Source organism: Tinamus guttatus, unplaced genomic scaffold (genome assembly GCF_059628265.1).
Source record: "Tinamus guttatus ecotype Peru unplaced genomic scaffold, ASM5962826v1 Tinamus_guttatus_pri_ptg000027l, whole genome shotgun sequence".
Taxonomy (NCBI): Eukaryota; Metazoa; Chordata; class Aves; order Tinamiformes; family Tinamidae; genus Tinamus; species Tinamus guttatus.
In genome coordinates, this window is record NW_028288561.1 from 4,585,099 (window position 1) to 4,599,534 (window position 14,436).

At 46.9% G+C, this 14,436-nt stretch overlaps 1 protein-coding gene across 2 annotated transcripts in view; it reads left to right on the forward strand.

The window, feature by feature from the left end:
* Positions 1-14,436, forward strand: part of GNAS (GNAS complex locus) — a 145,588-nt gene that overhangs the window by 45,319 nt on the left and 85,833 nt on the right. The window contains exons 1-2 of one of the 2 annotated variants that reach the window (XM_088528922.1): positions 10,554-10,972; positions 14,310-14,382. In XM_088528922.1, the coding sequence (XP_088385048.1) occupies positions 10,834-10,972; positions 14,310-14,382 (212 nt within the window). In that variant the 5' untranslated portion in view covers positions 10,554-10,833. Of the gene's footprint in view, positions 1-10,553; positions 10,973-14,309; positions 14,383-14,436 lie in introns of those variants that run through there. The other variant, XM_088528919.1, reaches the window with a different exon arrangement.

The following is a 14,436-nucleotide window of genomic DNA, read 5'->3' on the forward strand; positions in this document are numbered from 1 at the left end:
GCTCTCACATTTTACCTGTCTTCCTCTGTGCATGCACACAGTTTGTGCACGTGCAAAACAGTTTGCTGTATCTGGATCCAGCCAGCGCCTGCGTGTCCTTCCGCTGCCTCTTACCTGCAGGACGAGCCACTTCTGGTCGTGGGGTTTTCGTGTGTGTTTCTATAACAAGACCTCCTGTATTGCATACACCCTTGGGGGCAGTGAGATCCTGTAGTCCATTTTCTTTGAAAGCTTCGCTTCAGCACTTCGTGTTCTTCATTTCATAGTAAAATAATGCCTCAGTTTCAGCTTTCTATGGGAATGGGAATTCCTTTATTAATCCCAGGCAAGCAGGCTTAGACTAGGAATTTCTTAGCCTTTGTCACTACCCTTAACTAGTACTAAGCATATAGAGAGCTCTGAAAAATAATATTCTTATGTGTCTCTCTCTGCACAGGCTGATCTTTCGTTTCTGTGTCCTGCATTAGTAGGTAGCCCTGTGTTCATCAGTTCTTCCTGCTTTCTGTCTTCATTTGTCCTTTGTGTGCTGGCACCAGGCTCTTTCATGGTCTGGAGACTTTTCTTTCTGTGCTTTTTGTTTTGTTTTGTTTTTCTCTCTCTAAGGCAGCTTTTAGGGTGGAGAAGAATTAGTTCTTATTTTTGTGCCGGAGGTTGGGATATGGTAAGAGTGAGGAAGTTACGGCTCTTCAGTTTCTGCTTTGTGGCCATGGTCCTTCGATTGGGTGCTAAGTCCCTCCAGCAAAACAGATGCTTTAATCCTGCATGGAGGATATAACATAAAGCTTATAGCCAGGGAGATTTCCACAAAATAAAACGATCATATAATTTTGATGGAGATATATTCTCAGTAGGTCACAATTGCCCCTTTTGCCTGTCAGAACCATGAGTTTATAAACTCACTCACCAGTTTCCTCACTCAAGGAAAGGAAAAACAGGAAGCTTTAACTCCATTTTTCTTTCAAATGAATATTAATGGCAAACGTTATGAGGTGCTTGCTCAGCTCTGTAATAATACACATGTCCGTTCATGAGATGGTCCAGACAGACCAGAGGATTAGAAATACAGAATTTAACTCTGCATTCTAAAAGGCAGTACAGGAACTTTGGGCCCCAAAATATCCTCTGAAAGTTTGGCTTTATTTCACCCTGTCGGCCAGGATTCTCCTTCCCAGCACCATGGTATTCACAATAAAGAAATTAAATCCACACCTTCCTCTATGCCTCATAACACACAGCACTGTGCATGTTCTGCACATGTGTCGTTTTGACATAAAGGGACATTATCGAGACTGAAATCATTTTAAACAAAACAAATAATGTGGCTGCCTGGCACTTCCTCTGGAAGTAGTTCCTTGGACAAAATCTTCCTTAGCTCCTGTGTACGGAGTCAGTAAAGTCCTTAGTAACACTAATTCATAGAAAGCAATGTTCAGAATGGATATGGGTGTATATTTTATGTCTAGGGGGAGACTCAGCCTCGCAGGAGGGCCCTGCCTTCACTCTGCCCTGAGCGAGGGGGACTCGGCCTTGTTGTGGCGGTGCAGAGGGCCGGCGAGGAGCGCGGCCTGCGCGCCAGCCCCCCGGTCCACCCCGGCGCCGGGACAAGGGCCGGCAGCGGCTCCGCACTCCACACTCTTGTTCCTGGGTTGGCCGGGGAGCCGCAGGGTGGCTTTGCCTGGACACGGCAGCTCGGAGGCGGTCGCGGTGGTGACAGCAGGGTAAATGCCGTGGGATTCCTTGCCCTCGCTGTGTTCCTGCCGCCATCCTGACTGCCCGGGCTTTGTGAGAGCAGGGTGGGTTTCCCCCAAAGCCTCTCCTAGCCCAACCGCGCTCCTAGGCAGCACGCGCAGGGGTGATGTCCACTGCAGGGCTCGTTCACACGGCTCAGGAAACCCTCCAGCACCCTCCCGGCTCCCTCAAATCCACGGGGCTGGAATGTGCTCCTCGACGCTGAGGACCGGGGCTCCGCTGCAAAAACTTGCTCTGTTTACATAGACTAAGCTGTAAAAGGCCGATTGCCTCACAAGTGAGTAGGTCACTCCTAGTGAGACAAGCGAGCATGCACGGAGCAATGGAAAAACAAATTCGTTATTGTAATACCAAAGAGCATAAAGCAAACCTGGAGGTGACCTACAAAAGAACACACCATTGGGTTTCTGCCCTATTTAGTACTTCATAATGTAAAGAGAAAGGTTGAAACACATGCAGGAGGGTTTTATTACTTTATACTTTGAAATATTAATAATAATAATATCTTTGTCTGGTACTTTGAATATAGCAAGCATGCTGATTTGGGTTTTCCCTGATCTTGCTGGAGGGCCTGGGGGAGAAAGACTCGAAAGAATACTAGCAGCTTTCTCAGCATTCTCGCTTAAGAAAAACAGTGTTCAATTTTTAACAGAACTCATTTTTTCATTTAATGTTCTTGAGAATGTCTGAGTTAAATAGGTGTTAATAAAAAGAAGACAGTCTTTTAAAATCATTTCCCTTTAAAATAATTATTTTATTATGAAATGTGTAACAGAAAGGCTTAAAAGGCCACAGATGAGATCAGTTCTCATGAGTTCTCAATACAGTGCAGACGTGTAGGAAGTAAACAAGTTACAACCTATATGAGAAAGGCAGATAAAACAGTTGGAAAGAAAGAGGCACAAAAAAAGGGGAAATGACTTGTCCAAGGTCATGCACAGCTCAGTGGCTGTGCTGGATCGAATGATCCGTGTTAGATCAGGTCCCCTGAATCCTAGTCCACTATTTAATGCCAGCGCTCACCTCTTTTCCGTTGGCATTTCTGTTGACTTCTGTGAGGGTATGAACAGATTGAAGGTGGACACCACATTTCAACAGAGGGGAAGGGGTGCTGAAGGCATCCCCCCCATGCTTGGTCCGTAAGGGGGCATAATCCTTCACTTGGGCTGTTTTTAACGTGACAGAGGCAAAATCCTTGTGTTGGGCCCCAGGTTCTGAGGCTGCCGGGCAGGAGCTGGGAACAGGCCCTGGCACGGGCTGCGTCTGAGACAGAGCAACAAGGGGAATCTTTCATTCCGCACCTAAAGGCTTTGAGACAATGAACTGATTTATGCACATCTCTAAAATTTAAGACAAAAAAGACACCCAAAAGGCTTATTTGGAACACTAGAAAAGTGTCTAAATTCTGCAACTGCCCTAGGGTACATGGGGCACTCTAACATCAAGGCGCTTAAGACGTAATGATGCTGTTAGTTTGCCAGACAACCAGAGTCATCCAGGAAAAATAGGGTACAAAAGACCCCTATTCTATAATTGTGTCTGTATGTAATTTTAGGTTTTGGGCTTTGCATTTTTCTGTGTAAAGAGGAAGATAGGAGAAAATATCCTTTCTGAAAGAGAACACACTCAGGCTTTCAGCAATGCAAAGAAAGAAGAGCAAAATCACATTTCTGCTTCCCTTGCAGATCATCTTTAATAATGGCTCCTGCTACTGGGAGTATTGTGGTTGCTGACACTAAAATGCCGTTATTTTGAGTGCGAAAGCCTGAATATAGTTCTGTTTGGAGAAATGTAAAAGGAGGAGAGGAATGTTTCCAGCACATCCAAACCTATGCGATAACACAAACTGTTTTAAAAGTCCTCTTATTCCCCTTGCTGTTACGCTCCCGGAGGCGAGAGGCAGCGAGGCGCAGGAGCCGCGCGGAGCAGGACCCCGCGCGGGCCTGGCTAACGCCGGGAATCGCCGCCCGGACCGCCAGGAATCGCCGCCCGGGCCGCGCTGCGCTTGGCACCCGCCGCTCGCGGCCGGGAGGGCGGGAGTCTCCCCCTTCCCCGACCACCTCCCTGGCGGGAGAAGCCGGACTTGGGAATTCGGCTTCTCTTCGCAGGAGCTAAGCACGGCCCGAGCTTGAGAAAGCTCCCCCCGACTTGTGCCTCTGTGGGTTTGTGCCACGAGCAGAACAATTAAAACAGACTAATTCTACTAAAAAAGCTTGCAGTGGGGGGTAGGTGTGGAGCGAGTATTGACAAATATTGGAGCGATGTCTGAGAAAAGAGTTGCTCTGATTTTGGGGGCTAATCTAAACTGGGGGCTACGATGTGCTGGAGCTTCTGTTACCTAAGGGTTTTTTTCTTTTAATAAAGTACACTGTAGAATGTGTGAAGAGTAAGAAAAATATAATGAAAAAAATGTAAGAACATAAGAAAAGCTAGTAGGTGAATAGCTACTGTTCAGTATTTTATCTCTGTAATCCTGTGAATTCCTCAAAATCTCTTTTAATGATTTTGAGGAAAAGCTTAAAAGAAAGAGGAGAGAGGCCAGACTTTTTTCCTTTGGTTTCAAGGAAGATCTTGGTTAATTCTATTAGTAGACTTTGGGCTTGTTTTTGTTTAAAAACAAAACAAAAATCCCTCTCAAGTTTAGAATTTCTGTATGGAAAAATTCTTCTGCTTTGCCAGAGAGGGAAGTATCTCCTTTTCATTCTGTTTGTCTTGGAGTATCTGTACTTAAGTGTTTTCTGTTTGTTCTTTATTGAATGTATTAGCGGTGCATTAATTTCTCCCTGACAATGCTCAGCCTCCTCTGCTCAGATAGGCTAGCTCTTTTCTTGTCTCTGAGACAGACAAACTTGCCATTCTGCTCCATGAGCCTGGATTGCCCTCCCTGCATTTGATTGATAATGGTTTAATTTTGAACCTTCTTTGCCTTTTAATACTTTTTAAAGCGAGTTTTGTTCTGGCAACTGCAAAGGAGACAACTGAAGAAAAAAAGCCACACTGGATTCTTGCTCTATTTCCAATCCGTTTGCTTTGTTTTTCCTCTTAAGATTATTGTTTGGCTTTAATTTGTTTGTTTCTCCTTTAAACGGGTTTGAGATTACTTAAGGGTTTCTTGTTCAGCAGGTCAAAGGGTAATTTGGAGACTTTGAAACTGTCTCCCTTTTTTATCACCAAGTTTAAGAGTCCAAAGGATTTTGCACGACAACGATAGCTTGCGGAGGATGCCTCCATCTAAGGAAAGCGTAAGCAGCAGACCTGATTCATTGCAAGAGGCCCCAGGAGTTGTTTTAATGTTTAAATGCTTAAAGCAAATGCAAATGCAAAAAAAAAAAAAAAAAAAAAAAAAAAGGATCTATGTCTAAATCAGACCCTTAACTAATCTTCATGTGTAGAGGATTTGTTTTATATTTCAGACTAACTGAAAGACTAAGTTTACTGGGGATTAAATACATTGATATTAATAGGTCTGATACTCGGCTACTAGTCACTGCTATGGCACAGAATGAAGTCTCCCAGCTCTTGATTTCTAATGCTAAAAATTTTAAGGGACTTCAAAGTAGAGAAATATTGATGCATAAAAATATACAGTGTACAATATTAAAAAATGCCCTTTAACTGAAAGAGTCAATCCATCTCAGGAATAGTCCTTGATTTTAAAAGAAGTCTATTAGAACTGCTTAACTGTAGCATTATGAATTGTAAGGGCAACAAAACAATACATTAAGTAATGTAGACCTTTTTAGAAAAAGTACAATTATTCTTATTTCCGAATAAAATTAGAATCTTCAAAGGTGCTACGCACAGGTGGAACTTCTTCTGCACCTTTCTAATATAACCTTGTTCATCATTTTTTCCTGGTACTTTAAGTCTCTTGAAAACCGTAGCAGGTCACTTCATTAAAAAGGACTTGTTGAAAATAAGCTATTTCCATCTTACAAAGACAAACAAAGGAAATTGCCTGCTTAGGATCACCCCTATTGCTCTAGTTCGTGAGCTGCGTGTTGTCTTTGCTGCCCGTCCCCAGCTGCAGCAGGGCCGTTGCGGGCAGCGCGGGCTCAGAGCCCCCTCGGAAGCGGCCGTGCCGTTTGGGTCGGGTTGCTAAGGGATGCTCAAGCCTGATGTAGGCTGTGTCTGCCCTTCCAAATGAGCACATTGGTTTTGTCTCACCTCCACTGCCAAGAGTCGGTGGGGTCGTGTAACTGTGGACAGTCCTGCTGGCAATACAAGTGTCCCATGGGAAACTCATACGAACTGTTCCTTTTTTCTGTAGGCTGGGACTGGGAGAGTACTTGGTACCATCGACTTCCCAACAAATGTGACAGTAGTAAATGGGGGCGTTTGTAAACCTGGAGGGTTTGGATGGTTTCTGTGTGGAAAGAAGGACCTGGATCTCACAATCACCCATAAAAACAGAGAGTAACTAATGAACACAGAGCCTAACTCTGATCAGTTCAGAGTTTAACTGGTGCACCCTGGGATTGTAAGCACAGGGTTTTACCCATTTAGACAGGGAGAAAAGAAGAAAAAAATGAAAAGTGTATCCAAAAGGATGAGCCTGAAAAGTATTTTTTCAACAGTATCAAAACCTAGTCAGTTAAGAACGTAACAAATGTTACACCTACATTTTCCAGTCTATGTCTGTGAACTTTTCAACAAGTTCTGTCTCCCTTTTACTGGCATTGATACCCTAGTTCTATTTTATATCTGAATTTTTCTAGCCATTCACAAATTAAGCTAATACAGTTGTCCTAGCTAGGAAGAGTAAAATCCAAATAAACTATGCACTTTAGTGGGGCTACTCAGCTGAACGGAGTAAGGAGGCAGGATCGGGTTATTGTTACAAACTTCCCTCCATCTCAGACTACCAGATAATTGTTTCTGAGGCCAACCTGTGGAGGGAGGATGGAGGAATCAATTGCAATGGAATTCCTTCTTCCAGAGAAGAAAGCTAAAAGATTTGACCTTTTTCATTAAAATATTGGACCAATTGAACTTAAAAAAAAACGCCAAGTAAAGTTATCAAATAGAATGAAAGGGTATGGATATGTGCAACTTTACAATACACGTATTCCTTATAAATATTCAGTTAAAATGTTATTAATCTCAAATTATACTGCTGTCTCTTCATGTGAGATATTTTCCGATTTGTGAAGTAAAACAACAGTGTTGTTTCTTATTACCAGAGTAAACTTCCTGTAATAAAATCCATAAACTAGATGTGTGATGGTGTGTCAGCATCTTTGCACATATTTTAGATTCGCAAAAAAAAAATGGCAATAGAATTTGAGATTGTTTGCTGTTATATTTAGACATAGAAGGGAGCATAAGTGAATGTGGGTTCCATCTGCAAGTGTCAAATGCTCACAGTCTAATCCCATTAATTTAAATGGTGCAAGACTGAGCTAATAAGACATCTTATGTCTCGTTGAGACAATAAGCCCTTTTTATGTCTCCTTCAGCCATTTCTACATTCATATTATCTTGCAATATTGGAAGATATCTCTGGTTAATATGCAACAGGATTCTTTAACATATTCAAAAGAAGATCTTGAGCCTGCAAATAGTTACCTTTTGTAACATTATAGGCACTATGGCCACACATATAGTTATTTCATCTTCGCATTTATTGCTCTTGAGAATGTAGGTTCCTCAAAAGTGAGCTTTACTACAAAAAGGGGACAGCGTCTCCCTTTCAAATTGTTCAAATCAAAATGCTAACAAACAATTTAGGTGTCAGATTTTGCATGTGCCTATCCTTCCGATGGGACTTGTCTAGCGAAGCCGAGATGTTTACAAGATGGAAGCTCACACACTTTCTCTTGGAAGGATGCTCTCGTAATCAGTACTGCTTCAGAAAACAAAACAAAAACCAGCAACAGCAAAATGCCAGTTTGGTAGGTTTGTGCAGTATGGTTGGAACACCCTTTTTCTTGGGTCATATCATATTTCAGAAAGACCCCAAAAAAAAAAAAAAAAAAAAAAAAGTGTGTGCTGAAAGGTTCAAGAAGGGGTTTCTTTGTGCTCTGCAGCTTTTAACACTTCAGCAGTTTAATAATGCTTTTCACACAATGAGCTGAGTCTTGGTTCCACAAGGAAAGCAGCTGCGCGTTTTTCTCAGCTCCCGTCTTGCAGGCTCTGTTCAAGGATCCGGGTGCCTGGTTTAGCAGACCTGCAGCTATGCTGGGCCTTGGGCAGCGGCTGTGGCGGGGGCGCAGAGACACTCCTGCTTGGTACAGCCATCAGCAGGCTGATGGACAATGGCATTTACATGACAATAATGCAGTTTTCAGCATATACTTGGGCATATGTTTGACAGCCCCTTTTTGCTAAGTCAATTCTGCTCACAGTTCAGGGGGACTTTAGCCTTTTGTATATCACCAGCAACAATTTTTGTCTTGTTTGTGAATCCAGCGGTGATCAGTTTGAAACCCAAATATTCCCCTTCCCCCCGCACCTGGGAGCCGGGTGACACCGAAGCGGAGCCTGGAGGCTGGGGACAGCTCTCCCCTGCCGAAGCAGGTGGCAGGTACTGGCATTTCTGCATTCTCTTCATACCGCTTACCATAAAAAAAAAGCAACGAGGCTTTATAATTTTCTGTCTGAATTCTGCTGTATTGATTTATACCTTGTAAATACCCCCGTTAAAATATATTTCAGTAATACATATTACAGGTAAACAATGCAAACAAATAGAAGATGCAAGGGAATGGACATAATCTTTGCTTCGGGTGAATCTGCACATTGGGAAGCCAAGACCCTCTAAGACCCTTAAAGACTTTCTTGGCCTAAGGCAACTCCAGGGGACCTCAATAGGAACTTCACACTCTGCGTACCCCAAAGTTGTGGCATCTAAAATGTACTGAATGTCCCAGTAAATCCTCGAAGACCAAGGTTTGGTGGTGGTGTTCCTGACTCCTCGAAGGTCACTGCCCTTTAAGGAAGGGCAAAGAAATAGATATATCCAGTGACACTACCTGACTTTCTAGTTGCTTGCTGTATCCACATCATTATTTTGCTGGAGGTGGTTGTAAATAAAGGAGCTGGCAACTGAAGAAGTTGTGCTCACTGGAATAACGGGGATGGCAATTTTGCAAATGAGGATAAATAATTTATGTAAAGTAGGGGACTCATTTTCAGTAATCTCAGGAAATAGTAATGGCAAATATAGAAAGTTTGTGAGCATTCATACAAAAATGGTATATAAGCAATCCTCAATAATTAAGTACTTTGTGGATGGAAAAACATTCTTCATTACCAGCCTCGTTCTTTTCTGTAGGATGACCATTCACATTTGCTGATTTTCTGGTTTCTGTTTGGAACTGCTGTTAGAATGGACATTGTTATTATTTGGTAACACCTCTATTTTTCATTCCAGTATCTTCAAGTTCCTTTTTGTTTAGCAGTTTGTTAGTATAGTTTTGTGTGTCATTTTTGCTGATGTGAGGAAAGAATGATATAACGGACTATTAAAATGGAGCCTGATCCTTCAAATCCCCTAAGTTTTTACTTGCTGCCCTACACCCGTGGGGCTGGAGGGGCTGCGTGGGCCTGCCCAGCACCTGCGTGGGTCGAGCAGGGCAGGAGGGAGCTGCCCACTGCGTCGGGAAACGGATTTGCCTGGAATCACCCAGAGTGGGATAATTAATTCACGCGTATTGGGATCTGCAGGAGTATCTTTAGGTAACTGTGTGGAGATTAGAAGTTCAGCAACGGAGCAAACACCTGCAAACACCCGTATTTAGTGCAGTAACGTCTGTATTTTCTGCAGTGCTTTTATCACGGAAAGCCCTTCCCAAAGGCCGCTCTACCCAAGCGCTTGCCGGGCCCGGTCCTAACCCGAGAGCCCGAGAGGAGCCCCCCGCGGCGGCGGCGGGGCCCTCCGGCCCGGCCCGGCCCGGCTCGGCCCGGCTCGGCCCGCTCCGTGCGGGCTGCGGCGCGGGCCGGCCCCCGGGCCCGGTTCGAAGAGGGCGCCGGCGGCGGCGCGGGCTGACGCGCCCGTCATGTGAGCGGTTCCGCTCCCAGCGTGCAGCGAGGGCCGCGCTTGCCCCACCCGCCGCGCTGCCTCCTCCGGAGCTCCGGAGGGGGAAGGAAAAAAAAAAAAAAAACAGCAGAAATGCAGGGGAGAGCAGGGAAAATAAGGCAGGGAAAAACCCTCCAGTGAGGGACAGTTTTTGCTCCCGGGGGGAGAAATCGACCGGGCTTTTTTTCTATTTTTATTTTTTTTTTCTCTCCCCCCCCACCCCCACTGTTTGCCGGAGGAGCCAAGAGGATTGAGCAGCCTGGAAACCTAATGTGAAAAAAGCAGCAGCGAGGAGGAAAAAAAAAATAGAGGGGGGGCTCGGCTTGGGGAAAAAAAATAAAAAACACCATTAGGGAGGAAGAAGCGGCGGCTGAAGAGCGAGCGGAGGGAGGAGAGCCCCGCGGCCGAGAGAAGGGACTCGCTGCCGCCGGGCTTGGCTCGCCCCGCGGCTGCTCCGGGCCTCCGGCGCGGGGGGAGAGGCGAGGAAGAGACATTTCCCGATCCTCGGAGCCGGGGAGGTTTCCGTGCCTGCAGCCCGCGCCTTGGATCCAAAGCGGATTATTATAATTATTATTATTTTTCCTTTCGGGGGTGGCACCGAAGCTGGATTTTTTCGCGTGCGCGCCGCGCGGGGGGGGGGATCTCTCTTCCGCCTAGAGGAGCCGGCGGCGCGGCCGGGGGCGCGGAGAGCCCCGCGCGCGGCTCCGGCGGCGCCGAGCCGAGCCGAGCCGAGCCCCCCCGGGAAAGGTGCACGGAGGGGATCGGCGCGGGGGGGCGGGGAGCAGCTGCAGCTGCCGGGGAGGAGGCCCGGCCGGCGGAGCGGCGGCGGCGGCAGCAAAGTCATCGCCATCGGCCCCCCCTTGGCTGGCTCCGGGCTCGTCTCTCTCCATGTCTCTGGCTCTGGGCAGCGGCAGCCACAGCAGCGAGTAAGGGGGGAGGAGGAGGAGGAGGAGGAGGAAGAAGAAGGGAGCCCGGGAGAGAGCCTCCCTGCCCCCCTGCCTCCCTCCCCCCGGCAGCCGCCCGCCGTCCCCGCGCCCCGCGTCCCCTGCCTCCCCCTGCCCAAGATGGGCTGTTTAGGCAACAGCAAGACGGAGGATCAGCGCAACGAGGAGAAGGCGCAGCGAGAGGCCAACAAGAAAATCGAGAAGCAGCTGCAGAAGGACAAGCAGGTCTATAGGGCCACGCACCGGCTCCTCTTGCTGGGTAAGGGGGGCCGCGCGGCGCCGGGGCTGGGGGCCGCGGCTGCTCTCGCCGCGGAGGGGACCGGGGCGGAGGCGGCGGGGCCGCCGCGCGGGCGCGGGGAGGCCCGCGGCAGAGGTGGGGCCCGGGGAAGCGGATCCGCAGGGCCCGGCCGGCGGCGGCGCCGCTGCTGGGCGCGGGGGGCGGCCAGGGCCGCGCCGCGGCGGAGCGGGCACGGGAAGCGGCCGCGCGGCAGCCCCTTCCGCCGCCTCCTCCGGGCCCGGCGGCAGCGGGGCCAGGCGGGGGATGCTCGGCGCTGCCGGGGGGCGCGGGAGGGCCGGGCATGGCCGGGAAGCGGCGGCCGAACAGGCCGGGGCAGCGGGTCTCGCCGCGGGGACGGCCCCGTCACGTTCGCGTGCGCGGCGCCAGGAACGGGCGGGAACGCCCGGAGCGCGGCCCAGGTGCTGCTTTAAGGGGTAATTCAGGAGCCCCGCACGTGTCGTCTCTCCCGTCCGCCAGATGCGTTTAGAAACGCGCCTTACGCGCTAGAGGAAGGTACAAAAACCATTAGTGAAGTGCGAGCAAGAAAACGTTTCTCAGACTGACTATTTATTTTTTATTTTTTAATAGATTTTAAAACAAGGTGTGTTTGTGAGCGCTTTGCTGTCCTGGTTGCCCTGAGGGTCTCCTTGTGAGCATTATGGGGGGGTTTCAATGTGGGGGAGAGGTTAGGCCTCACGAACGGAGACGGTTCTGGTGAGAAACACCACTGTTTAAAAAAAAAACATTTTAAAGGGTGTGGGTTTCAAAATATGCTCTTCCCGGTCAAATCTTGTAAGTGCTAATTTAAGAAAGAAGCTTAACATAAATAGAGAAATAACTAGGGTTATAACAATACTTGGAACAGTGAAAATTCTGCCACTGTTCCAGCAGAGATCTTCTGATAGAAAAACTTGCATTTTAGGTCCTGGGGAAATTAGGCTACCAGAATTCAGGCTAAAGCCTATTACATATAGCAAAATACTGTCAGATTGCTTATTTTAATAAGAGGTGAAATCTCAGAAACAGAATAATGAGGGTTCTCACTGGGCTTTCCCCCCCACCCCATTTTTTTTTGTAGTTTTGGTAACTGCAGCGTAGTTCAGATGCTTATAAATAAAAATTGTGGTTTTTAGTGAGGGCTCTAAGGCTATCTCTGTGTGCATCTTTTCATATGATAGTTCTAGTGTTATGGTTTCTAACAGTAGCTGTCATGCACTGTAGAAAATCCAGAACATAAATTTAATAGTAAAAAAATGGATATATGAGCTTTTTAATGTTTGCTTACTTTATAAAGCACACAAAATAATAAAAAGTGCTTTGTAAATGCTAAGTATTAATATCTCTGCAGCACATTCAAATAACAAGAACAGCTAAATAATTTTCTGATGGATTTGCAGTACTGTTTTTAGGCCCTCCTCTCTCAGTCGTCTACCTGCTTCCCTGTTCTGCTCTGAGGAGCCTCACTGAAATTAATGGAACTATCCTTGGTGGTGAAGTTAAACATGTGCAGAATTGTCTGTGAGAGCAGGGCCTTAACGAGTGGCCAAATATAGAAATAGGCTTGTTCTGAAAATTGTTTATAATACTTAATTTTGGTTCACTGATGTTGTATCGGATCCCGAGAACCCGGGTATGTCAATGCCAAACTGCATATGTTTATAGTAAAAGCAACAACAATCTCCCCTTGGTTTTAAACTAAGTAAAGATTTCGGCTTCTAGTGCTTTTATTTATAAGATATAATTTAGCATTGCAATTGAAATGCCGTTGTTCTGAATGGAGGTCTCATGATGTAGCACATACTACTCTTGCTGAATAATTCTGGGTCGTGAGAGGACCCCGTTTCTGGCTCAGCCGGAGCTCCTCGCGCTCTCCATTGGTTTTGCTGCCTGTCTCTCTCGCGTGGTGCAGTGTGCCTGAAGGGGAGGGGAAGGCACGCGGCATGAACATTAGAATGTGGCAGGTTAGGAGGGAAATGGTGCTCGCATGCAGAGTTGTAGATAAAAACTGCTCTTTCGGTGCTTGCAAACATCTGCCAACAAAAAGGAGAGGAAAAAAAGGCCTGGTGCTAAGGCAGCAAAACGTGCAAACAGGTTTTATGGAGAGCAGAACAGGACTGCGAGGAATTTGTGAGGGAGAAGGAGGGGAAGGGGGAAAGCAGAGGAGAGCGCGGCTGTCGGGAAAGCGAACTTTGAAATATTGTTGCTAAAATCGAGTTTTGCACATGAGGCTCAAAATGGAGGCCGGTGCTGTCAGCGTGTGTGAGGAGAGGCCTGGCATCCTATAAACACAAACCGTACCTTGCTGCCCCTTCTGCCACACACGCGCGTTTTCTCTTGCTGAAATGCAGGCTATCAAGAAGAATAAGGGAGTAGCTGGGAGATGCTGAAGAGAATCTTCCTATGTTTTCCCAGGCAGAAACCAAAAAGTTAACCAAAAACTGCTCCTGATCTGGCAGTGTGGAGCAGTTCAGTTAACTGCTGCGGTTCAGGTCGTTTTAGCATGCGTGGCAAGATGGGCACTACAGGCAGGGTGGGCTGCACGCTGGGTCCCTGCCGCACTGCATGCAGGAATGGAGCGCGTCCGCTCACGGGAGCCGGAGGAAAGCGGAGGGTTCGTTATTTGTTCCCTTGTTTTGTGCCCCTGGGATAGGAGGGGATGGGAGCAGAGCGTCGGGGGGCTGTTTGGAGGTGCTCTCCGCATCTCACCGGGCCAGCGGCTGGCCTGGACCTTGTGGAGAGGATGGGAGGTTGTGCACAAGCACGAATTAGAGAAACAGGAGCTTTGTGGGTGGAGGCTTGAAGGGGTTGCCGGCCTCTTTCAGATGCGGGTATCCGTATGTTTTACTCTGTGCGATTTCAGTTGCAGTCTTTTGACTGGGTGGTGATAACTGCAAAAACTTAAAATGTTTTAAGGATCTAACAAAAATGTTTCCACTTAATATGGTCTCCCTCTAGTCTTTCTGCGCATCAGAAAGTGGTGAAAACATGAGCAGATTTTGTTATTCACTATCTCGTCCTCTATAAAATGTTTAAATTGTCCTTTTTTTTTCTTCCAAGCCTTGCAATCTGCTTTTAACGTTGACACTGGAAAAATGGACAGTGAAGTGATCCAAGAGTCAGATCTGACACATGACTTGAGCTGGGCATTTATTTTTAGCTCCAACTGAAGTTTCCAGTGACAATTATTTCTTTTTCTTTCACTTTTCACTCTTGTGCTGAGGAAATCAGCTTTCTGGATTTTACCCCGAAGAAAAAAACTCTAGCATGTCCCTTCATCAGTCATGCTTCCTTCTGAAATTGATTTACTTTCATTTTCTAGGTGCTGGTGAATCCGGTAAAAGCACAATAGTCAAACAGATGAGGATCTTGCATGTGAATGGATTTAATGCTGAGTAAGTGCATTTGTTGTTTTTTCGTTGTTGTTGTTTTTCCACTTTACAACCTAC